This window comes from Homalodisca vitripennis, unplaced genomic scaffold, assembly GCF_021130785.1.
Source record: "Homalodisca vitripennis isolate AUS2020 unplaced genomic scaffold, UT_GWSS_2.1 ScUCBcl_1572;HRSCAF=5363, whole genome shotgun sequence".
In the NCBI taxonomy this organism is placed as follows: domain Eukaryota; kingdom Metazoa; phylum Arthropoda; class Insecta; order Hemiptera; family Cicadellidae; genus Homalodisca; species Homalodisca vitripennis.
The window spans coordinates 4,628-29,454 of NW_025777710.1; the positions used below are offsets into that span (position 1 = coordinate 4,628).

The 24,827-nt window shown below is 35.2% G+C and overlaps 1 protein-coding gene across 1 annotated transcript in view; it reads right to left on the reverse strand.

Moving 5' to 3' along the window:
- Nucleotides 1-904: 904 nt before the first annotated feature.
- LOC124371541 (probable ATP-dependent RNA helicase DDX52) overlaps nucleotides 905-24,827 on the reverse strand; it is a 46,360-nt gene continuing 22,437 nt past the window's right edge. The window contains exons 9-13 of the mRNA XM_046829893.1: nucleotides 22,929-23,051; nucleotides 20,917-21,067; nucleotides 20,288-20,363; nucleotides 13,553-13,717; nucleotides 905-1,025 (exon numbers count right to left, since the gene is read on the reverse strand). Of these exons, the coding sequence (XP_046685849.1) occupies nucleotides 947-1,025; nucleotides 13,553-13,717; nucleotides 20,288-20,363; nucleotides 20,917-21,067; nucleotides 22,929-23,051 (594 nt within the window). The 3' untranslated portion in view covers nucleotides 905-946. The remainder of the gene's footprint in view (nucleotides 1,026-13,552; nucleotides 13,718-20,287; nucleotides 20,364-20,916; nucleotides 21,068-22,928; nucleotides 23,052-24,827) is intronic.

Consider the following 24,827-nt stretch of genomic DNA (forward strand, 5'->3'; position numbering starts at 1 on the left):
ATATATTTACCTGTTGACTGCGAAGGACAGCAGTTTTCTCTGGAAAAAACTCGACTGGTTTGTTTTTCAGCGCAGAATGCTTAGTTTCAAGATGACGCTTCATTTTTGAAGGTTTCATGCTTTGTAATGAACTGATAAAAATTCATTACAAATAACACACTGAGGTTTGTTTTCAAGTTCAGTAAAACCAAACTGTAGATATGCATTATCATACTTTCGGCATTTTGGTTTTGAGACTTCGGAACTACTTTTGCTACATGAAGCTTCTCTTTTTTAAAAACTTATCTATTATTAATACTAAAACTTGAGTGTTCAATTTGAAGATCAAAGTACGCACTATTTCTCAAGACGTCAGGCAGTCGACTGGCACACTGGCACAGTGGCTTGTCGGAGGACGAATTGCGCCGTGCGATGGCTGCGCGCGCAGCTCCATGTCAGGCTGTCTCCGCGGCTTTTAAATACACCACGCGTCAGTTCTGTAAATACACTGCGCACAGTCTTTGCCTGCTTTGATATTGAAGAATTGAAAATGATTAAAATTACTTTTATTACATTTATTACCGGATCGTTTATTAATTATTAAGAAAATTAGTGCTCACTAAGGTTTTTATATAGTTTTGAATAGTGTTTTTTTATGTTTTTTTAAAAACTAATTATTGCTGTCTTTTTGCATACAAAGGCTTACTTTTACGATGTTACAAGAAGGGGGGTCGCCAAAATTCTCAACCTAAAAAGGGGGTCACAGCGTTGAAAAAGGTTGAGAACCACTGCACTAGACAATGATGAAGTAATATTTGAAATATTTATAACCATGTTTTTAAGTTGCTAGTAACTAAGTAACAGATTTGGTTACATTAAAAGTAACAGAAAGTTGTTATATTAGGAAATAAAAATAGAACTAAAATAAAAATAAATAATTTTTATTTACAGATCTGTAAATATACAATTACTGCTGCTTTTCCATTTCCTTGTTTTGTTTATTGGCTTTCAGTGCTTTCCGTCTCTTAGTGCTCTCGATTTTACTCCTGTAAAAAGTAACAACGTTATAAAAGAGGAAAAGTTTATGGGGGGTTTAGTTTTATAAATGTAAAGCTAAACATATACGTTTACATAATATTTCCTGACATTCATAAACATTAAAGTTTTATTGTTGTTCCAATCTAACATATGCAAACATGATTGACATTCAATGTTCTATAGTCACAGATGTAATTGACCAGCAAGAACAGATAGAATCAGCAAGGTAAATACGAGGCGTGTTCAGAAAATAAGTACCGTTTCATTCTACTGCCGCTGTAGCGGTGTAATCGATGTTCCACGCATGCGCACTAGTCGTCCTTGTTCACTGGCTATTGACTCACGCCATTTTAGTCGTTCTACATGGTGTTTTCAGTTTTCTCTGAACGTTTAAAATGTTTAAGACAATTAGTGATCCCGCCGATTGTGAAATTCGTTTTGTAATAAGATTTTTGAACACAAGGAATATGAAACCGGCTGAAATTTATCGTCAACCTTGAGATGTTTACGGGGAAGATGTGATGAGTGAAAGAGTGGTGAGAAAGTGGGTTAGAATGTTCAATGGCAGTCGAAAAAATGTGCATGATGAGAATCAGAGCGGTCGGCCTTCTCTTGTCACCGATGATCTGGTAAGGGCAGTTGACGAAAAAATCCAACAAATTTCACACACTCCTTTGTACAAAACTGTTAAGAACTGCTTAGGTTATCACAATCTGTGTTCCCGATGGATTCCAAAAATGCTCACTGACATGCAAAAAACCAAGAGACTTGGAAGTGCTTTGACCTACTCACACACTACAGTGATGATGGTGAGGATTTTTTAAACAAAATTGTGACAGGTGATGAAACTTGGATTTGTCATGTCATACCAGAATCCAAACAGCAGTCAATGGAGTGCCGTTGACAACACACACAATCCCCGAAAAAACAAAAATTCAAGACGACAATGTCTGCACAAAAAATCATGTGCACTGTCTTTTGGGATCGGAAAGGTGTTTTACTGATTGATTTTCTTCCAAGAGGTGAAACTATTAATGGGGCAAGGTATTGCGAAACCTTAAGAAAACTAAGGCGGGCAATTCAAAACAAACTGAGAGGAATGCTCAATAACGAAATTGTGTTGCTCCATGACAGTGCTCGGCCCCATACCACTGGTGACACTCATACATTGGTTCAACAATTTCGTTGGGAGCAGTTCGATCACCCGCCCTAAAGCCCAAAGGACTTGATACCGTCTGACTACCACTTGTTCCTGCACATGAAGCGCGGACTAGGCGGCCAACGCTTTGAAACCGACGATGAAGTGAAAACTGTTGTGGAGTAGTGGCTATATTCATCAACCACTTTTACTTGTAAAATGTGAGTAAAGTACCAGCAGCATTGACTACGTTGAAGGTTTGTATTTTGATAACATCTAATATTATTTACATTACTCAGTCATTTAAATATATCGTCATATACCACATAGGTTCCTAACTATCGATATATATATATATATATTCTTTCACATACACTCTCTGTATAATAAGTAACCGGACTGAGCCTGCCCCGCTCCGTCAAAGCATCTGCTAACCGGTATCTGGTGCTGTAGTGGTGGTGGGGGGTCTAGTGAAAGGGAACCGGGCTGCAGCAGTTGCCTCCAAGCGCTTGGAGAGTTAGTATCGAGCGAGAGCGGAGTGCATGTTCAGTTACCCCGTTGGAGTGAAAATGGAGAGTACGATCGAGCAACGTTTTAGCATTAAATTTTGTCTTAAAATTCAAGAAAACGCCCACAAAAACTCTTCAAATGATTCAAGAGGCTTACGGTGAGGATGCTCTGTCCAGAACTCAGGTGTTTCAGTGGCACAAAAATTTCCGGGAGGGCCGCGATGAGGTCCATGACAAACAGCGCGTCGGTCCTCCATCAACGAGTCACACGGACACAAATGTGCAAAAAGTGCGTGATGTGTTGAACAGTGATCGTCGTCTGAGCATTCGGGCTATCGCAGATGAGGTCGGAATTGAAAGATGACCGTTCAAAACATTATTAAGAACAGTCTGGGCATGAGGAAGATCTGCGCGAAGCTGGTCACCTGACTGATGAGCAAAAGAAGCGTCGTGTTGCTGTCGCTTCGGATATCCTTGATCAAGTGCAAACCGAACCAGAGTTTTTCAACCACGTTATTACAGGAGACGAGACGTGGGTTTTTGAATACCTGTACGATCCTGAGACGAAGCGGCAGAGTTTGGAGTGGCACACACCGGCGTCACCACGACCGAAAAAAAGCGCGCATGAGCAAATCAAAGGTGAAGTCGATGCTCATTGCTTTCTTTGACGTGAAAGGCATTGCTCACAAAGAGTTTGTGCCACCCGGTCAAACTGTAAACGGCCAGTACTACAGAGAGGTGCTTCGTCGACTAACCGCCCGGGTTCACCGAGTCCGTCCGGAGATTGCCGATTCGTGGATTCTCCATTACGACAATGCACCGTCGCACACCTGCCTGCTTGTCACCGAACAGTTGGCAAAACAGTCGGGGGCAACGTTGCCACAGCCTCCTTACAGCCCGGATATGGCACCACCGGACTTCTTTCTGTTCCCCAAGATCAAGAGACACCTTAAGGGGACGCAGTTCGAGACTCTGGAAAACGTTCAACGTGCTACGACGAGGGCTCTAGACAACATCGAGGTTGCCGACTTCCAGGGAGCGTTCAGGGATTGGAAAATACGGTATCTGCGTGTTATCAACTCCAATGAGGACTACTTTGAAGATTTCTAAGAAAAATTGTACATAAAAAATTTGCCAATAAAAAATTTCCTGAAGTCAGTCCGGTTACTTATTATACAGACCCTGTATGTGTTTAATTAACCAAACTAGCATATGATCGGAAGACCAAATACCTGTCAAATGACTTTATTTTACATTAAATTTGTATAAATGGCAATAGCCTTATTTAATTTCAATAAACATTGAATCGCAAAAAAGTACTTGCTCCGCCGGGACTCGCACCCAGATCTCTCACTTGCCGGGTGAATGTGCTACCATTACACCACAGAGCCCTCACATTTTACGATACAATTATTTTGTATTTGGCTGTTTCTTTCACATAATGTGTTTAAATAACCAAACTAGCATATGATTGGAAGACCAAATACCTGTCAAATAACTTTATTTTACATTAAATTTGTATAAATTGCAATAGCCTTATTTAATTTCAATAAACATTGAATCACAAAAAGTACTTGCTCCGCCGGGACTCGAACCCGGATCTCTCACTTGCCGGGTGAATGTGCTACCATTACACCACAGAGCCCTCACATTTTACGATTCAATTATTTTGTATTTGGCTGTTTCTTTCACATATGTGTTTAATAACCAAACTAGCATATGATCGGAAGAACAAATACAGTGGAACTTGGATAATTCGAATCTCAAGGGACCAATAAAAAAATTCGAATTATCCAAAATTCGAATTAAAAAAGTTAAGAATTAAAGGCTTAAAATAATGACACTTCACATCTTTGCTGAAAACCTTTATTGAAAATAACATGAATGGTTGTAAATGTATGTTTTTCTATGCATTTCTACTAAGGAAAGTAAGGCAAAACAGTGCAAAATTGAATCATGAATTGTCTAAAAAATACACAATTACTGTATATGTTTATGAATAAAAGAAAATAAGTTGAATGGTGATAAGAAACATTATACAGTACAATATTATTTAATTTTTTCGAAAGAAGTTGGAAATCTTCAATTGTTTTCGAACGTTAAGTCTTTCAGAAGTGACAAAAGATTCTGCCATATTCAATGAATTGAAAATAGACTCACTTACGTCATTTTTACTTTCAAAAAAAGTCTTAAGTTCCATGATGTGATGTGCTGCTTCGGCCGCACTCGGAACGTTTATTTCCGCCCCAACTGATGACTCACCGTCTTCGTCACTCGATGCCATGTCGCCATCTTGTTTATTGTTGATCTCCGCGATGATCTCCGCGTCTGTTATCTCACCACATACTGCAACATCTTCATCCACGTTGACAAAATCTTCAAAAGAGATGGCAGGGTCAGTAATGACGTCCTCCCAGCCGTCAACTGAAGGTAACGCTTCCACTATAATGTCGTTGGCTTCTTCGGCGTCGTCCTCCTTTTTTACAAAACCAGCTTTTTTAAAGCAATGTTTGATCGTTTCGGGCGTTACTTTGTCCCAAGCTTTCTTGCACATGCGAGAGGCTTGAAGAATGTCTAACTTGATTTTTAGGGCGTCACAAACTTCAGTCAGTACGTACTCAACCAATAAACGTCTGTAAAAATGTTTTAGATTTTTTATGATCCCCTGGTCCATAGGCTGGGACAACCGAAGTCATATTGGCAGGGAAAAAAAATTACTTTAAAATTTTCCATTACTGGAATCGTGTTGTGCGCGGTACAGTTGTCTATAAAACAAGATAACTTTTCGTTTTTCTTTTATGAACTTTTTTGTCTAAGTTCAACAACCATTTCTCAAAAAGGTGAACTGGTCATCCAAGCTCTTGCGCTGTTCACATACTCCACTGGTTTTGATTTGACGTTCTTGAAACAACGGGGACTAGCCGACTTGCCAATCATTAGTAAAGGCAGCTTTTCTGATCCGTCCATGTTTGCACCAACCAGGAGAGTAATTTCTCTCTTTACTCAGTTTTCCTCCGTGGCATTTTTCTTCTTTAAATGCGAGTGGTTTTGGTCAGGGGCGCATTTAAAAAAAAGTCCCGTTTCATCAACATTGAAGATGTCCCTTTCATCCCGATCCCTGAATCATCTCCTCCAAAATCTGTTTTCCATTAGTTGGCTTCTTGTTGATTAACGCTTCCACTTTCACCACAAATGGATTTGAACGAAATTTTGTTGCGATATTTGAAGCCGTCAAGCCACCCTGTACTAGCCTTAAAATCTTTTTTCCCCAATTCAGTAGCAAAATTTTTCAGCTTTTATTCTTATGAGAGGACCACTCACTGGAATCTTCTAATCCCTAGTTTGTTTGAACCACTTTAAAACACAATTGTCCAAATCTGGATTTTCTGGCTCCCTTAACCTTTTCCGATCTTTAATGTTCTCACTTTCACTCCAGAGAATTTTTTCTTTATTCTTTAAGTAGGTGGACAATGTGTTAGGAGGAATTCCAAAGTCCTTGGCAATCTCAGATTTTTTTCTTAACCCCCTTCTCTACTTCTTTGATTGCCGCTATTTTTTTGAGCCAAAGACAAAGTTTTGTATGTTCGAGGATTACGAGGTGACGACATTTTGCTCAATGAGCAAAGAGTCAAACACTAACAAATCATATGTAAAATTACGGAAGACATACAGCACTGTATGTAAACAAACAACAAGCGAGAAAGTTCACACACCCGCACAGTTGTCAAGATAGACTAACCACGTGAAACTAACGGTTGAATCAATTTACAAAACAAAGAGCTGGTGGGGAGTGGAGTGGGTGGGGTGGAGTGACCTTGCAGGCAGCGGAGCTTGTGCCCAGTCGCGATGAGTCATGTCTACAAAACAATAGGCGCGGAAGCATACAGCCGAGCCGGCCGGCCCTGGCGGGGAGGGTGGCTAGATCTGTGTCCAATGGCCTTGAAGCAAGTGCCTTGCGAATAGAGAGAGTGCAAGCGTCTTTTCGCGAATCTTTCCACTTTAAAAATCGGCAATCGGGTTCGAATAAAAAGTTCGAATTATCCAAAATAAACTTCGAATTAAACCACGATATTTTTTACATTACTTATATAGAAAATGCTAGGGACCAATATAAATATTCGAATTAAAGAAGATTTCGAATTATAGAAGTTCGAATTAGCCAGGTTCCACTGTACCTGTCAAATGACTTTATTTTACATTAAATTTGTATAAATGGCAATAGCCTTATTTAATTTCAATAAACATTGAATCGCAAAAAGTACTTGCTCCGCCTGGACTCGAACCCGGATCTCTCACTTGCCGGGTGAATGTGCTACCATTACACCACAGAGCCCTCACATTTTACGATTCAATTATTTTGTATTTGGCTGTTTCTTTCACATATGTGTTTAAATAACCAAACTAGCATATGATCGGAAGACCAAATACCTGTCAAATGACTTTATTTTACATTAAAATTTGTATAAATGGCAATAACCTTATTTAATTTCAAACTTTTTGCGATTCAATGTTTATTGAAATTATATATATATATATATATATATATATATATATATATATATATATATGGAAGTTTTGTATTTATTTCTTTTTTCTTTGGTCTATGAATATGATATTTAATTCTGGCAGCTGGCGTAGTGGTCACGTGCAGCATGGTTTATAAAAGCCAATAATTGTTGCTTTTATACAAACAAGCATTAAACAAACTATATAATTGTTCCTTTTTTATGCATAACAACACTGCGAATAAGTTATTTTATACCAAAAATGTGTTAGTATTTTTAGTGTGAGTGTTGCCAAGTTTTGCAAGAACAATGTTTATACCCTTTTCAGTGTTCAACTTAGCTCTAGTGAGCATTTCCCTTGAAACAGTTGAAGATATGACGAAATATTGCCAATGATAATATTAGTTTTTACATAAAAGACAAAAATAAGCATTCTTTATTGTTATTACTTGAGACTGTTAAACAATTCTTCAAACTACTACTTTACATACTTAAATGGTTTCTCTAAGATGATAAAAATGTTTATATTGGTCAAAGGGCTGTGTCTGAAATTTAATATCATCCTTCACTCACTAATTCTCTTCAGATAAAGCAGGATTGTAGGATAGGAAATGTGTGAAGAGGCAAAGAACAAAGTGGATTATGTAAGAATATGACCATCACTTTGGAAGCAAAAGCTTCTCGTAGTTAATAAGTCAGCATTATTATGTTTGAGTCACATGTAACCTAAAATATGTAATGTTATTAACATGAACTTTGGACAAATTTCAAAACAATGTTAACCAACAGCATAGAAACAGTTTGTCATGAAACTCACAGCAAAGAATAAAAATCTGTCTCTGAATAAGAATTATTAAAATTAGAGAAACTAGAGAAGTCCGTTAACAAACAGCAATGGTAGAATATGATATGACTAATGTCATAATCTATTGAAAACAGTTATTTACATACACTAATCTAATGCAATGGAATTTGAATACTTTAAAACATCAAGAGACCAATAGTAAATTTGAATAATCCACAAGTTAGAATTACACAAGTGTTTTAAAAAAATGGTCACAAAATTTTTTGAAATCCAAGATATATTTATATTACAATGACAGTAATGTTAAACATATTTAAATACAGTGTATGCATTATATCTGAAGCACTTTATTAATAACCTGTAAAAATTTAAAAAAATCTCATGCAATATGAAAATAATTGAACAGATTGTATTTATTTTCATAAAATCACTTTGACAGATACATTGCAAAATCATTGGTAAGGAGGAGGGGATTATGTGTTAAAGTGTTGGGGAATCGGGAACTGACCATCACAGCTGTGGGGTATGGCATGAGGCATCCAGATCACTCGCATAACCCCGCATAGGATTTTTTTGTATAAAGTTGAGCCTACGATTGTTTCTGATCATTTTGCAATCATTATGGGCTGCCAGTTGCAGTGTACATTTACTGATGGTGCTTATATGGGTGCTACAAGGATAATAAGACCTATTGATTGTGTGAGCTCACGTTATTTTGCAGCGTTATTAAGTCAAACAAGTTGGCTGATTCTCTAGATCCTTTTAACAGTAGATGAGAAGTTTCATTGGTTTTTAAACTACTTTACTGAACATTGTTGACTTTGTGTTTCTGTAAAAATTGTTTATAGTAAATGTACATTTCATAAAGCTAATTGGTATAATGATGATCTTAGACGTCTGAAAGATCAGTGTTTGTTTATGTACGAACAATTTAAATACAATGGTCTAGCAAATATGCTAGACCATTCGTCAAATACTTTATAATAATAAGGATTGTTTTAATTACTTAAGGTGCAAATACAGGAGATCCATTAGGGAGGCAAAGAAACTGTACAGCAGTAATTGAGTTGTTAATGCTAAGAACAAACCCAAGGAAATGTGGGCAATCGTAAAGGAGAATTCAAGCAAAAATGATAAGCCTAAATGTAATAATAGTAAAAGAAATCTTACCTCAGCTGGATTTAATGATTTCACTAGTAGTGTAAGTAGTGTTGTTGGTAATGTTCGTCACTCAAATCAGTGTATGTCTTTTTATTTAGATAAGGTTAAGCAGAGTTTACCTCAAGCGCTCAATTTTTCTTTGAAATTTGTGAGCGTTGAACAAGTCTACAATGCTATCAATTCCTTCAGCTGTAATAAGAGTCTGGATGTTTACTGCATGAACTCTGGTCTGCTAAAAATTGCTGCACCTTATATCTCTTAGATTTTAGCCTATTTATTTAACTGTTGTATTGAAAGTGGTATTTTCCCTCAATGTTTGAATTTAGTTAAGGTCATACCAATTTACAAGAAGGGCTCTGTGTCTGACTACATCAATTATCGACCTGTATTGATAATACCGATAATATCTAAGGTATATGAAATTATTTTAAACAATCGAATTGTTGAATACTTTGAAAAAATTGTATTTTTACTGACTGTCAGTTTGGTTTTAGATCTAAGAAAGGTACTAGTTTATCCATTTCTGAATATTTGAAGAGCTGTATTTATGGTCTGGACAGCAAGAAGAAAGTAGTTGGTGCCTTTTATGACATGTCAAAAGCATTTGACACAATCTCACATGACAAACTGTTATATAAACTTAAATGTTATGGTTTTGATAGTTTGGCAGTTAAGTTTGTAGGGTCTTACTTGTCTGAAACGCTACAAGCAGTTTATTACGAAGCCCACTTTTTTCAATACTTAAATGTAAGAACTGGTATCCCACAGGGCTCAATCCTGGGCCCAGTATTTTTTTATTACTCACATAAATGATTTACCTGGTACTATTGCTACTAACCATGCAAGCTCTTATATGTTCGCTGATGACCTGGCTGTAAAAGTTAAATGTAATAAATAATATTTTATTTGCTAATGATATTCTTTCTAATATTAGTGACACTATCGAGGACTGGTCAGCTGCCAATTCACTCTGTCTTAACCCTCCCGCTGGCAACGTTGTAAATTACGACTCATTTTTTTCCTGCTGTGAACTGGCAGAGTCGTAATATACGACTCATTAAACATCGTCTACTAATTACGTCATAGTTCCAATAATTACCGCTCGAATCACATAAAAGTTACATCACTTTAATCACAAGATCCCAAGCCTTCTAATAATATATTCACTTTTATATATATACATGAATATTTGTTCTCTTACTGGCCGCTAAAAGCTCCCGACTACTTCCGCGTGACGCGACTCGGCAACTGTTAGTGTTCCAAACAGCTGTTCGGTTGCTTTGTTTGTTTACGATTCTAGTCGTGTGTTGTGTTGTGATTCATCATGGATAACGATTTGCCGTCTAGTGAAATTCGTGAAATACTTTATAATAGTGATTCAGATAATGACAGTGACATTTCTGTGAATGTGTTTCCCCCTGATGTATCGCTTGAGGATTATTCCAGTGGAAGTGATGATGACTATGTTCCTGAAAGCCATAACTCGTCGTCAACTTCTGACAGTGAATTTGAAGAACCTAATCCTAGGCCTAATCGTAATGAAGAAAATACTAGGGCCACAGTAGACCCAGCCACACAATCTGTTTGGTTACGCGTACTTCCTACAGAGCCTGAAAATTATGTAGCTGAACATTTTCAAGTTAGGAATCCTGGCATAAGGCATTGCCCTCCTAAAATCAGTGCACTCATAAGGTATTTTTATTTATTTTTTACAATTTCAATTTGGAATATGTTTGTAACTGAAACCAATTTGCATGCTCACAGAGAAATCAACAGAAAACGTGCCTCAGGTCAAATGAAAGTGACTTCACGCTTGCAAAAATGGGTAGACGTAACAGTAAAGGAAATGAAGAAGTTCATGTCAATACTTATAAATATGGGCCTAATCCACAAAAATAACATAGAAGATTATTGGAAAACAACTAGATCTCAGGCCATTCCATTTTTCCCATCAGTTATGGCTCTAAAACGGTTCCAGTCTATAGCGTTCCTATGTTTCATTTTAGGTTTCAGCACCAATACTTGTACGTGGGATGGCTGGCTATGATCCGTGGTATAAAATTAGAAAATTTTACAACAGCATGAATGAATCATTGAAACGACCATTTCATTCCTTATCAGAATATTTCCATAGAGAGTATTGTAGAGTCTCATTGGAATGAAAAATCGTTGTACATTTATTCAGTACCTCCCAAATAAAAAACATAAAAGATTTGGCATCAAAAAATTTGAAACCTGTGACAGTAAGACAGGTCCTGGCCACAAGGAGCGCCTTTGTGAAGTATGTTCACATGATAAAAATGTAAAAAGAAAGCGCAGTTATTATTGGTGCCCTGCCTACAATTGTGGGGTTCATCCCACATGCTTCCACAAGTATCCCCCACTTCTGGAGGGATAAAAAGGTGGGACGGAAAAGAGCTAATGCTGAAGATGACTCTGAGTAGACATGTTCACCATCTTGTATATAGTCTTGACTTTTTCAATTGTAATTTTATTTGTAAATAAAAGTGTTTATAACTATGTATTTTCTTTTTGTGCATAAGTAAGTGAACATTTTGCATATTTTAGATTTTTAAATAAAATTAATTTTGAGTTTTTTTTAATGGCATAATATAAAAAAGTGTTTTTTTTTAAACAAAGTTTTGAGTTCTGACCATCAAACATCCACCATTATTCAGGTAAGTCAAATTATAATTATGTTTATATTGTACAACATATTCTGCAGAGTAATTTGATGTATAACACTTTTGTTATTTCTCCAATAATTAATTGTACAGGATAAAATATTAAAAACTTTGCACGAAACTTCAAAACAGGGTGCCAGTCAAGGCTCAAATGCGCGCCAGCCGGGAGGGTTAATAAAGATAAAACCCAGATTCTAGAATTGTGTTTAAAACTGTCTAGACAACAGAACGTTGACTATGTTAAATTCTTAGGAGTTATTCTTCAGAGTAACATCAAATGGGATAGGCACGTTGAAATGTTATACAATAAAGTGTCTAAGGGTATTTTTATATTAATTAGGCTAAGATATATTGTAACTACAAACATCCTCATTACTGTCTACTATGCATACCTTCATAGTTTCTTGTCTTATGGAATTATTGTATGGGGCAATGATTGTAACACACAAAAATTATTAATTTTACAAAAACGTGCTATTAAGATTATAGCTAATGTAAACATAAGGACTCACTGTAAACCTTTATTTAAAAAGTATGGTATTCTTACAGTACCTGCACTTTATATTTTAGATTGCCTATTGTATACAAAAAGAAATTTACATGCCATACCTACAATTAGATCTGTACATAACCAAATGACTAGAAACTCAAATTCTCTTAGAATATCTCAATGTAGTCTTAAAACTACTTTAAATTGTTTTGCTGAAACAGGCATTAAACTCTACAACTTTCTTAAATCTCTTGAAATTAATTGTTTCAAGAAAAGTGTAAAAAAGTTATTGATTAATATCAGCCCATATGGCATCAGTGATTATTATGCTGTAATTGGATAGACACTTGTTACTAGGCCTAGACAATGTATATCATAGATGGTTCATGCTGAATTATTTTGTTTCTGACACTGCTATAAATTGTAAAGATGTTCTGGCAATAAAGAATTTTAATTTGAACTAAATTCATGGAAATCAAATTGTGGTGGGGAAGGGGCTCGCATTACTCAGACAGTACGCCATTGGTCTGTGCAGTCGTGAGTACAACCATGTTTAGTTAAACAGGCCTACAGGATTAGATGATTTAATTTATGATAATTAATTTTTGTAATTTTGCCTCATTTACTTTGAGAAATCCTAGCTCAGAAATTATGTATTTTGGTCATAAAAATGTGAAGAAGTAAAGTTTGAACTAACTAAGATATTAAATGTTCAAATTATCCCAAGTTCCTCTCTAGAATAAGTCTTGAGTGCTCACCTGTAACCTTAGCTCAGAATGTGACCTGTTTGTTGTGATCGTCCTTTCTTGTGACATGTTACTACATGATACATTCATTTCTGTTCATTAAATTGGGTATCACACTTCACGTTTAAATAATATAAGTCTCCACATCAAGTTACCATAAAATGATATTATATGTGTTGGGATAGTTAGGCTATATTGTGTTATTGTCCTATGTAAATATTTTTTATGAATGTACTGAGTGTGTTTACATATTTATTTATTCTGAAACATTTTCATACAACGCTCAGCCAAATCCCAGGGAATGTCATGCACCATCATTAAACTTAAAGTTCCTTGAATAGAAATCAAACTTTATGAACAATTTCAAGTATATAGGTCAGTTTAATTTCAAGATATCGTGCGAACAGACAGAAATGACATTTTTCCAGCCCCATGAGTGATAGGCTTTGCTAACGCTCAGCCAACAAGCTGATGTTTTATAGTGAGATATGACTTACTTGAGCCTGTTGTTTTTGAACTTGGCATAAGATGGCTGTGTGCTGATGGATTTTCGCTTAGGAGCTCTCTGTTCCATTTTACGCCTCTCTCGTTTACTGGTCTTCTTCATGTTCATAATGTACTCTGGAACTTCACAGCCCGATTCTTTCATCACAGTAGCTATACTGTAACAATCATACATTCCATAAATAAAGATTATCTTCAAACATCTCTTTTGACCAAATACTTTGAGATACCCACTGCAAGTTTAACAAATTTTATGTTGAAACTGTTCAAAATGTTAGTTAAGATTAATTTCCGCATTAATTTTAAATCTTGAACTGTCAGAGTGATATATATTTTATAAATACAAAGAAAAATAGATAAATAAATACTGATATATATTTTATGAATACAAAGAAAAATAGATAAATAAATACTGATATATAACTCACCCATATGTATAAGACTAACTTATGAGAATCAAATTCATCAGTCATTTGAATTTTGATTTTTTTTATTCAAGTAACATTAGCTTACAGCAATACATGATAAGAATTAACAATACATAAAATGTTCATTAGCTATTTTTTAAAGTGTGTACTTGTTATAAAAATAATTTTAACGAAAATCATCAATTCTTCATTTGAAGCTTATTTTAACCACACAAGATATAATAGTTCAGCATTTCATACCTAATTATAGACTTTCTTTGCAGACTAAAGTTTGAAGAATCAAACCTCAAATATACATTTTATTTTATATATATATATATATATATATATATATATATATATATATATATATATATATGTATATGTTTATGTATTTTAAATAGTAACAATCATAGTTTCCTTGGGCATAATCTGTGTATTATTCTGCAGGAAAATCTTAAATGTGCATATGACTGTGGCGAGCAACTCAGAAAGAACAGTCAATTATATGAAGGATACTAGTCAGAAAAGAGCAGCTGTTCCAAGCAAATTAACCTATTTTGGGCTCAAAAATGACCCTATTAACAAATAGGATTACAAGAATGAATATTTTGTATTATTTGAGGAAAAAGTTCAGGTGAGGTTTGCACAAAATTTAATGTATAAAAAAAACAGTATTCTTTAAAAAAATATATACATATATTTATACAATTTTTCATAGCCCCTTCAGTAATTTTTGAGTTACAATCGTATTTCAAAGTCACTGCTGTAGTCATTAGTAATATGAGACATTTCATAATTATCAAATATTGTTTCTTCTAACTCAATTACAATTTGTTTAACCCATCACCTTCTTTCAGTAGCGTAGCTAGGGGTGGATGAAGGGGGTGGTCACCCTGAGCGGCACAAAAGTAGGGGCAGCAACTGCTACAATTTGAAGTTGTTACGTCTGCTATTCTTTGGAAATTTATAAATATTTGGGATAATAATTTAAAATGGACATAAAAACGGGCCTATTTGTAATTATAAGAATGCATTTTTTAAATTTGGAGCCATGTTGACGAGTGTGATAACATGCTGTATGGTCACCATTCACCAGTCTGTACCTTACAGTGGCATCAGTCAACAGTCTGATAGGTGTGATGAGTCATGACCGCATTGTGTGAAATGCCATCTTCCACCCCTTGTTCTGACCATAACGTCTTATAATGTCATACAGTTCAGACGTTTCTTTGTTGTAGTGTGAACCATTATCGATTTTGTGACAGGTCAAATTACGACATTTGAATATTCGCAGGGAATTGGCAGACTGTGACATCAGTGAATCGGCAGACTGTGACATCAGTGAATCGGCAGACTGTGACGTCAGTGAATCACATGTTGTCGGAATTGAGATTTATTTAATTAATAACGGAGAAATATATTAAACTTTACACGGGAACAAATTTAATTAATTAAAATGAGTTATACATAACCAAAATTCGTGTTTTTCAAAGGTACTAAATAAAATTACGCAGAAAAGCCAATTGTGGGATAAAATGACTTGCGTATTGATGACGTCAGAAAGCACATGTTGCTAAAAATTTAAATAAAAAAGCTTTAGAAAAATAATAAAAGAAAATAGAAAGACTTAAATTGATCAATTATAGTGAACGTGATAAATTTCGACAATTATAAGAAAAGAATCAAATTATATTTCAATCAATCAATCAATCAATCTCTTTATTTGTTATATCGTAGAGAAATACAAAGGCGATACTGTTTTCCAAAAAGTACAGAATAAACAAGAAGTTTGTTAACAATTGCTTGTCAGAGGTTAAAATATACTTAAGTCAATGAAAAATATTTCACAAAATACAATTGTTCAATTGTCATTGAAAAACTCGGCTATGCTGTAGAAAGGCCGTTTCCGCCAACCATTTGCTGAGCTCTCTCTTCAGGTTCTGTCCTCTTATTCTTCTCAGTTGATCTGGAAGATGGTTGTGGAGTCTGCAGGCAATGTAGAGTGGTTGTCTCTCGGATAGAGTGAGCCGATGTTGTGGTGTTGCAAAGTATGAAGCATTCCTGGTGGGGTAGCTGTGGACGTTGCTGTTACGAGGTGGATCTTGATTTTCGGCATACATGATCACTTCTCGTATGTAGAGGTTGACCACTGTCATTATTCCCAGCTCTTTAAAAGATGTACGGCAAGACTGTAGTAGTGGCTGCAGATCTGCAAGTATCCTCACAGCTCGTTTCTGCAGGATCAACACTCGTTCCATGGTACAGATTGAGGTTCCACCCCAAATAATTAGTCCATATCTAATATGTGACTCAATTAGTCCAAAATATGCTGTTTTGGCAGTTTTGATATCAGCTATTTGTTTATGTCTTTGCACAGCGTATAGGCCAGAGGAAACTATTTTGCACAAGTTGTCGATGTGAGTGAGCTTTGCATCAATCGTCATTCCTAGCAGTTTTACTTTCTCTTCTTGTACTACATTGTCTTACCTAGTGTGACACTTCTCCTTCCAAAAAATTATCTGCTTGGTTTTTGTAGTGTTTGCAACCAAGTCGTTTTCCCTGCAATATTGATAGGCCTTATTCAAACTTTGGGAAGAGTTTTCCTTTAAACTAGCAGCTGATTCACCGCTAACTACAAGAGTAATATCATCAGCATACATTAAACAGGTGCTCAGTTTACCAAGATGTTGTGGCATGTCATTGATGAATAAAATAAAAAGGACTGGTCCCAAACAGAGCCCTGAGGTACTCCTCTTGTTATTTCTTTGGGACTGGATTTTACAAATTGTACCATGTTGTTGGATGTAGACTTTATTTCAACTACTTGAGAGCGTCCACTCAAGTATGATTGGAACCAAGATTTTGGCTGTCCCATGTATGCCTAGAGCTTCAAGTTTTAAGAGGATAAGATTCCCTAGGGAATCGAAAGCCTTACTGAAGTCAAGAAGTATTCCTGTAACCGGTTTCTTGTCTTCAAGCTGATCAATTACACTCTTCATGAGGCTGATTATTGCTGTTGTGGTCGATTTCCCCTTTACAAAACCCATGCTGCTTCTCAGTTAACAGGCTGTTAGCTTCGAGATGATCCATTAATCGTGCTAGGACCACCTTCTCAATTACTTTAGAGAAAGTGGAAACTAGAGATATGGGTCGATAGTTAGTTAGATCTGTTGCAGAGCCTTTTTTGTATTTAGGATAGACTTTTGCACATTTAAGAGCACTTGGGAATTGTCCTTCTTGAAATGATCTATTAATTATGCTGGTTAATGGAGTTATTAGTTCTTTGAAGCAGATTTTTACAAGTTGTGAGGGAACCTCATCCAGTCCCGCAGACCACTTCGGTTTAAATGTTTGAATTACTTTTGATACTTCTTCAGGATTGGTGAATGACAGCTCTGAAAGATATTTGTCACATGTGAATGTGATAGGGTTAGCTCTGGCAGTTCTTGTCACGTCACTCTTTTTTAGTGCTTCATCAGCAGCTTTTATGAAATAGTTGTTTAGTTGTTCTGCCACTTCAAGTGGCTCGTCCAGTAACTTTCCGTCCACTTTCAGCTGTATCTGTGGCTCCCTTTGTCCTTGCTTCTTTCGTTCCTTATTTATTGTATCCCACATAGCTTTTGGTTTGTTAACAGATTTTTCTATGTATTCTACAGTTGCTTGTTTGCGCAGGGATTTTAGTTTTAGATCGTACCTTTTCTTTGCATCAGTGCAGATTGCTTTGTCTTCAATATCTCCTGTCAGTTCAAATTTAGAGAGGAGGCTTGCAGGTAGGCTTGCTTCAGTAAAAGTGCGTCTTTATTGTCATACATATCTAAGTTTTTCTTCTTTCTTGGTCTTCGTTTCTTTTTTGGGCAAGCCATCTCTATAGTTTGCAGTCAGTGATTTGGAGAAATTTTTCATAGGCTTGGTCAACATTTATGGCATTGTGAACTTTGAGCCAGCTATTTTCTGCTAGGAGGTACTTCAGGTGATAAATATTCTCCTCACGGAAGTGTCGGATGATCTGACCCTGGTTGAGTTGAGTTTGGCAGTGAAATTTTGAGGTTGCATATTTGGGCCTTATGGTCCAGATATGCCAGTATGTATTACCTCAACATCCAAATCTTTTGTGTAGTGATTTGCACAGACACAGTCAATTGAAGTTGAAGTGGTGTTTGTTACTCTGGTAGGAGGTATAGATAGTCTCTCAATGTCAAAATTGGCCAGTTGCTTCATTTAATTTAGCTGTGTTGGTGTCAGTCTTTAGAATATCAACATTTAATGTCACCCATGATGATCAATGGATACTTGTAGGCTGCTGTTTCTTCTATTATTGTAGAAAGCCTTTCCAAGGCTTCATCTAAATTAGCCTTTGGTTGTCTGTATAGTCCAAGCAAGAACAGTTTGCTGTTTCCTTTGTTTAGTTTTATCATTGATGCTTCCAAGTTTAGTTCTTTGCACTTATTTAGCACATCAATGGGAGCAATATGTTCAGCTAAAGCAGTCTTTAGCGTATATTGCAACACCACCCATTTTATGGTCTACTCTGCTAAAGTGGGTCAGGAGAGTGTAATGAATCAGATTTGTCATGCTCAGTTCATCTCTATTTAAACCATGCTCTGTTAGGATTATGATGTCTGGCTTTGTTGTTTGATTCAGGTGGTTAACACGGTCAATTTTGTTTGCCAGACCCCTAACGTTCTGGTGGAGAATTGAAAAGTCTGTCATAGATGAATTGGCCTTAGTGAGGAGTTGATGTATATTCTCGTCTTCTGATGGTGCCTCATTCTCTCTTCTTTTCTTTGATTTAATCGTGAAGACGCTGATTTGAACGGGAGAGGGAATGAACATTGTGTGAACCGATATGCGTAGTTTTTATACGGAGAATCCTTCTTCTCTGTCTGGACTTGAAGCAGTAAGGATCCTCCTGGTACAGTAGTGATGAAATTTGAAACTGTACAATAGTGCATTGAAGTTGTAATTAGGGATGGGATGTTGTGTTAGTGAACAAAATCAAAGCAAAGTGACTAGAATTAGACAATATAATATAAAATAAATTGACGTCAAAGTCATTTGCTTTGTCTTTCATTGAGAATCCCATCTACAAAGAAATGTGGTAAGTAAGATAATAAGCTTTAAATTAAAGAATATTACTTTCAAAACTTATTTGATTCAAAGTGATTGATAAGAACAGTGAATATTTTGTGAACTTTATTATGATATAAACAATCATATTGATCAGAACTTTCAATAGAGTGGTATTAAGTTTGAACCATTATTCAGCCTACTTAAAAAACCTGAGATGATGTAGACCCAGTGCTGGTGATATATAGCGTGTAGCCTACTTTCATTAATACAAACTACACTTTCAACAACACCACAGACATTGAAGTTTGATCGTTATTTAAATATCAACTTGGAACAATATGACTTAGCCAACACGAAGCAAGTCGCACAACCAATGAGGGGCAGCACACTTTGAATACCGATTGTGAGAAAATTGGGACAACAAACGGGGGCCTGGAACGTAGCAAAATCGTACAGCCAACTGGGGACTGGACCGTAGCAGAAGGGCGACCAAAGTGGATCGTAGCAGAATAGGCACAGCAACGTGGGGACTGTAGCAGAATGGCACAGCAACGTGGGGACCGTAGCAAAATGACGCAGCCAACTTTGGGCAGATCTTGAGCAATTTGTGTACAACAGCGTGTGGGAACCAATAGATTATTGTGATTGTTTTAATGTACAGTAAAACATATGTTGTTGGGTTTTATATTATATGTATATATTGTTACTTTCTAATTAGGTTTACTATCGAAAGTTTTGTTTTAAAAATATACTATTGTAATTAGTTAGTGCTAAATACGAGTAAATACAACCAACAAAATGACATATCAGTTATAAATCATTCTTTTGGTAAGTCAAATTATATCTTCCATTGTTTCCTATTATGAATGCTTTCATAGTGTACTTCTGCGGCTGCAAACTCTGAAGAGAACATCTTTAAAGATTCTTTAGTCGAGTGGAGAACAAATCTTTGTGACAAAGTTATCAATTAATTAGTAAAAATATGTGAGGAAGGAGATGGAAATCAATACAAGGCCAAGAAAAAGACCTAAAATGCCTGAAGAGGAATAAGCGGCCAACTGGAGATAAAACCTGTAATTAAAGCCAGCAACAAACTGTCAGCAGAGATGAGCATTAGCAAAAGATTGACTTCTTTTTTAAGTATAGAAAATCATTTTAGTTACTTTTTGTGAGTTTTTGTGGCAGTACACACATATTCTTTATTTCACAAATACAGTATCTAACATTGCAATACAGTACAATAGGTACCTTCTGAGTGCTGGAAAATCCTCTATAGTGAAGAAGGTAATGGCTCTGCCTGGTCTACCCGCTCGGCCCGTCCTGCCTGTCAATATTTCAGATTATATCACAACAATTCACACTGAATATGCACAACTTATACAAGTTACTTAAATAAAGTTGTAAGCGCTATTTGAGTAATTTTAAAATGATAAAACCAAGATTTTGTTTCTTTAATAAACTGAATATGCTTGTTAAATCCACAGGAAAGTTAGGAAATGTTTAAATATTTACAGTGTAATAGTTAGCTCTTAAATCAGATGGAAAACTGGTGACAATTATGTAGAAAAATAGATGTAATACTTTCACATAATAAATTACTTAAAAAAAATTTACTTGTTTATTTGATGTATAAGAAACATTTTTTTTAAACATTGGGATTCAAAACAATTTTTCTGTTACAAATAATATATGCAGTTAAAACTGTTGCTGTTTTACACATTTGAATATAAATTAGTGAAATAATTTTTCACGTTTACTAAAAATCTCAAATAATATACCAAGGCATAATTTGGAAATATAAGAGATGTTTTACTGTATGTAACTTTTAGCACATAGCACTAAAGTTTAAATAAATAAATGTATAAAAATTAACTTGCCTATTTGATGGATGTATGAGATTGCAGACTTTGGAAAGTCAAAGTTGATGACAAGATTGACACCCTTGAAGTCGATTCCTCGGCCCATCAGTTCCGTACAGATCAACACCCAAATCTTACGCTCTCGGAATGCTCGAACAGTGTTGTCTCTCTAGAGTCATTAGAGACATAAGAACTAACTTATAAATTACACAATCAATACATTAGAGAAACTGAGAAATGCACTACATGATATCTTATGAGCCAATTGTAGAAAAATTACCTTGAATTTTACCTCAAAAGACCAATGCTCAACCACTTTTACGTCCTTATTTTTTGTCTTGAACTATGGTTAAAGTCTCATTTTAAAGATATAATTAATTTACATCCAAAAGCTCTTTTTGTTTTTCTTTTAAAGTGTATAATTTAGGAGTATTCAAACGGTACAAAAAAGTTATAAATTTGTTTCTGTAAAACAAATCCAAATATAATTATTGATTATATCTTATACATGAGACAACTCCCATAGTTCTAGGACCAAAAATAACTCTGTATTAATGTTTGAGTTTCAATATTGCTCTTATGGATCAAAAGTCAAGATGGCCACGAGTATAACCGGCTCTTAACCCATTGAGGTAGAGTTATGAACAGAGTTAAATCTACTATATTGGAATCAGATGTTGTGTTATGAGCCTAGTGTAATCTAGTTTTAACGTCAATATTGTAAACATAGTTGTTTGTGTTGCTATCAGATGACATTGGCACACTGTTGCCACACATTCAAGGGTTGAATGGCTTCGATAGTTTTGTTATATATGATCAGGCGGCTCACCTGTTTTTTTGGATTTCTATTATCAACCATTTCTTTTTACAATGGAGGGTCTGAATGAGTGTCATTTGTTCTTGTCTGCTAAAACTGTGTTTTGATTAGGATAAGCCTTATTTATCGTTTAAGTAACTTGTATAAAGTTATATGATTTTTATGGACCTGTATTTGGTTCCAGTGAGAATGTACGAGGGGGTACCCAAAAGTTCCCAGAATAGCTCTGCTGTGGACGGGGTTTGTGCCTTACAAACTTCTGTCGCTAAGTGTCTGTAGCGCAACTCATCGCCATTTCAGTGTCACCTGAATCGTCGACCTGGCTTGTTCAATTTTTCAGTTTTTGTTGTTGTTTTGTGCTATTTTCTTTTTTTTATGAAGACAAGTTTGAAGTGAAAAGCATGCAACTGAAAATTTTCTTTCCCGATCAGTATAGATGCTGTTGAAACTGTTTTAATGTTGAACAAAGCCAGGATCGGTTTCAAGCTTTTTTTTCAAATCAAAACATGTTTCAACTCAACATTTATTTTGATTTTCAGTCAGAACATGAGGCACAAATTTGGCAGAGAGACCCTTCTCATTCCCAAATCTTCAGATAAAATTCGCTGAACAGAGCTCCAAAATAATTCACTAATCTTTGAGATTTGAACAATGATCTGAAAGCACAACTTCTTTGATTTTTTGAATATTTTCATCTGTTCGGGCAGTTAATGGACAGCCAAAACAAGGTTTTTCATCAATGAACATGTCATCATATTAAAACCAAGAAAACCACTCGTACTCTAGAGTTTTCCGGATAGCAGCTTCTTTGTTGGTTGTGTTCAACATGAAAAGAGTTTCTACAGCATTTTTACAGAGTAAAAAAGTATTCACTAAAACTTGCCATACAGAAATAAAATGGCACAAAACACCAACAAAAAACTGTCACTACAGACAAAGAGAACAAGCCTGATACCTAGCGGCAGAAGTTTGTACAGCACAAGCCCTGTCCACAGCAGAGCTATTTCAGAAACTGTTGGTACCCCCCGCGCCTCGTAGACTGTGTAATGTAAACAATATTATTATTCCAACTAATAAATAAATATTTATAATCCAACAAGAATTATGAATTTCTTTGATTCATATTGGAAATAAGACTCAACTCAACCCAAACAAATGCTTCTATTTTATCCTGAAGGAAGATTATTTATACAGAAAATTATACCACTGTTACCTGAAGTTGTGTCCTCTCTGAGTGTATAACATCAACATTGATGCGATCATAGATCAGTTCAGTGAACAGTTCACGAGCTCGTTCTTTTGACTGGACAAACACCAACACTGGGGGTGGCAGACCCTGTAACAAATGCAGAATACAGACAATAGGTTAGCATGTGGGATCATTACACTAAAAATTAGACATACTTTTCATCTAGGACTTTTTGCACCTGCTGCAAATGATTTTGGTTCATTAGATGAAGATAATGATCAGTGACAGAGGTGTCTAGAGGTGTCACTTAGTTTCTTGAGATCACCAAATAACATTTAACTCTATAACTGACACACTCGAGACATATCATGTAACTCTATTTTTATTGACGACCGCTGTGCTTGAGTTATATCATACTATGCTAATTTTATAACTGCCACGCATGAGTTTACTCATTTTTAAGTTGTGCTATCAGATGTTTTGCTTTAGTGGTGATCCCTTCAAACTTAAAAAGGAAACAAATATAAAACAAAAACTTACTTGTTAGAAAAATGATTTTTTTGAGTATACATACAATGGAATAGTTTATAAAAACGTACATCCTGGTCCTAGTCCAAAACTATACTATTAAAATATAATTATTCACAATATCATCAAGTTTGTAGCTTAATCAAATATACATTATGCCTTTTTGTTTAATTCTATGACCTATCACCTAAACCAAGTTTTCAAAATAGTAATCTTTGATAACAGAGTTCAAAGATGTCTCACTGCTAATGGCACACATAAAAGAAATTTGGAAAATTATTAAACCACACATAAATTACTCCAGGACTGCATTGCAAATTTAATAGGTAAATCTAGAAACATGTATTTTACAATTTTATTCTTACTGCATTTTTCTGACAACTTTCAGCCTGATTTTCTGTAAGGTTTCAAAGTCAAGAAGACAGGTAACATGTTTACGACTATACTAACACAGATCTTTATCATATTTTTAAACTGATGTGTTAATGAGATTTCTTTGCTATTAATGGGGAAGTTAATTTTAAAAAAATGTATTCCATCAATAAAAACAAATTTGAGATACAAACTTATGTATTATGTGATTATAAAACAGGTTATATGCTTGATTACAATGTGGATACTGGACAACCCTTACTTGAACATGATTTATTGTTTGTTTGTTGACAACTGGTACAGTAGTCCTGACCTGTTTTTATACTCATATAAGACTAATTTTTCTGGCACTGATAGACACTCCCCTGTATATGTTCCTTCAATAGACTAAAAGGAACATCCAGTAGAACATAGTTAATTTTGTAAGTAAATAAGTCATAGTAGAGCAACAATAAAAAGCAGCTTTTGTACATAGTATTTAATCAACAATCATAACTTTGATTTTAGTAACAAAAAACTTAAATATTAGCAAGTTAAATTTTATTTGCTGTTTTGTATACTAATACTAACCCCTTCAACAGGGAAATAATGGTTTTATAAAATTATAAAAAATATACTATCAACCCCCAGTTGATATTTTAAATGTTCACAAATAATGTTAATAATGGTTTGCTTTAAATTACAAACATTAAATATTAGTTAACTTTTATTAACACTTTCAATGTATATGTCAAAAATCGATAAAGATAGAAACATATTTGGTGCTGATTGGTATCTAAAAGCAAGCAACTAAATATGGCACTTATGTCACTACAATATACCTAAGCACATGGCAGTCACAGAATTAACATCCCACAATAACAGATTATAAAAGGAATTCTCTATTGAAGATTTTTTTCATCTTCAGATCATTTAAAAGTACTATGACTAGACTGGGATTTGAAACTGGGTAATGGGATTTCATAACATAACAACTATCCATAACATTATCTTATGAAACTTATCATTACCTTAAGACATTAT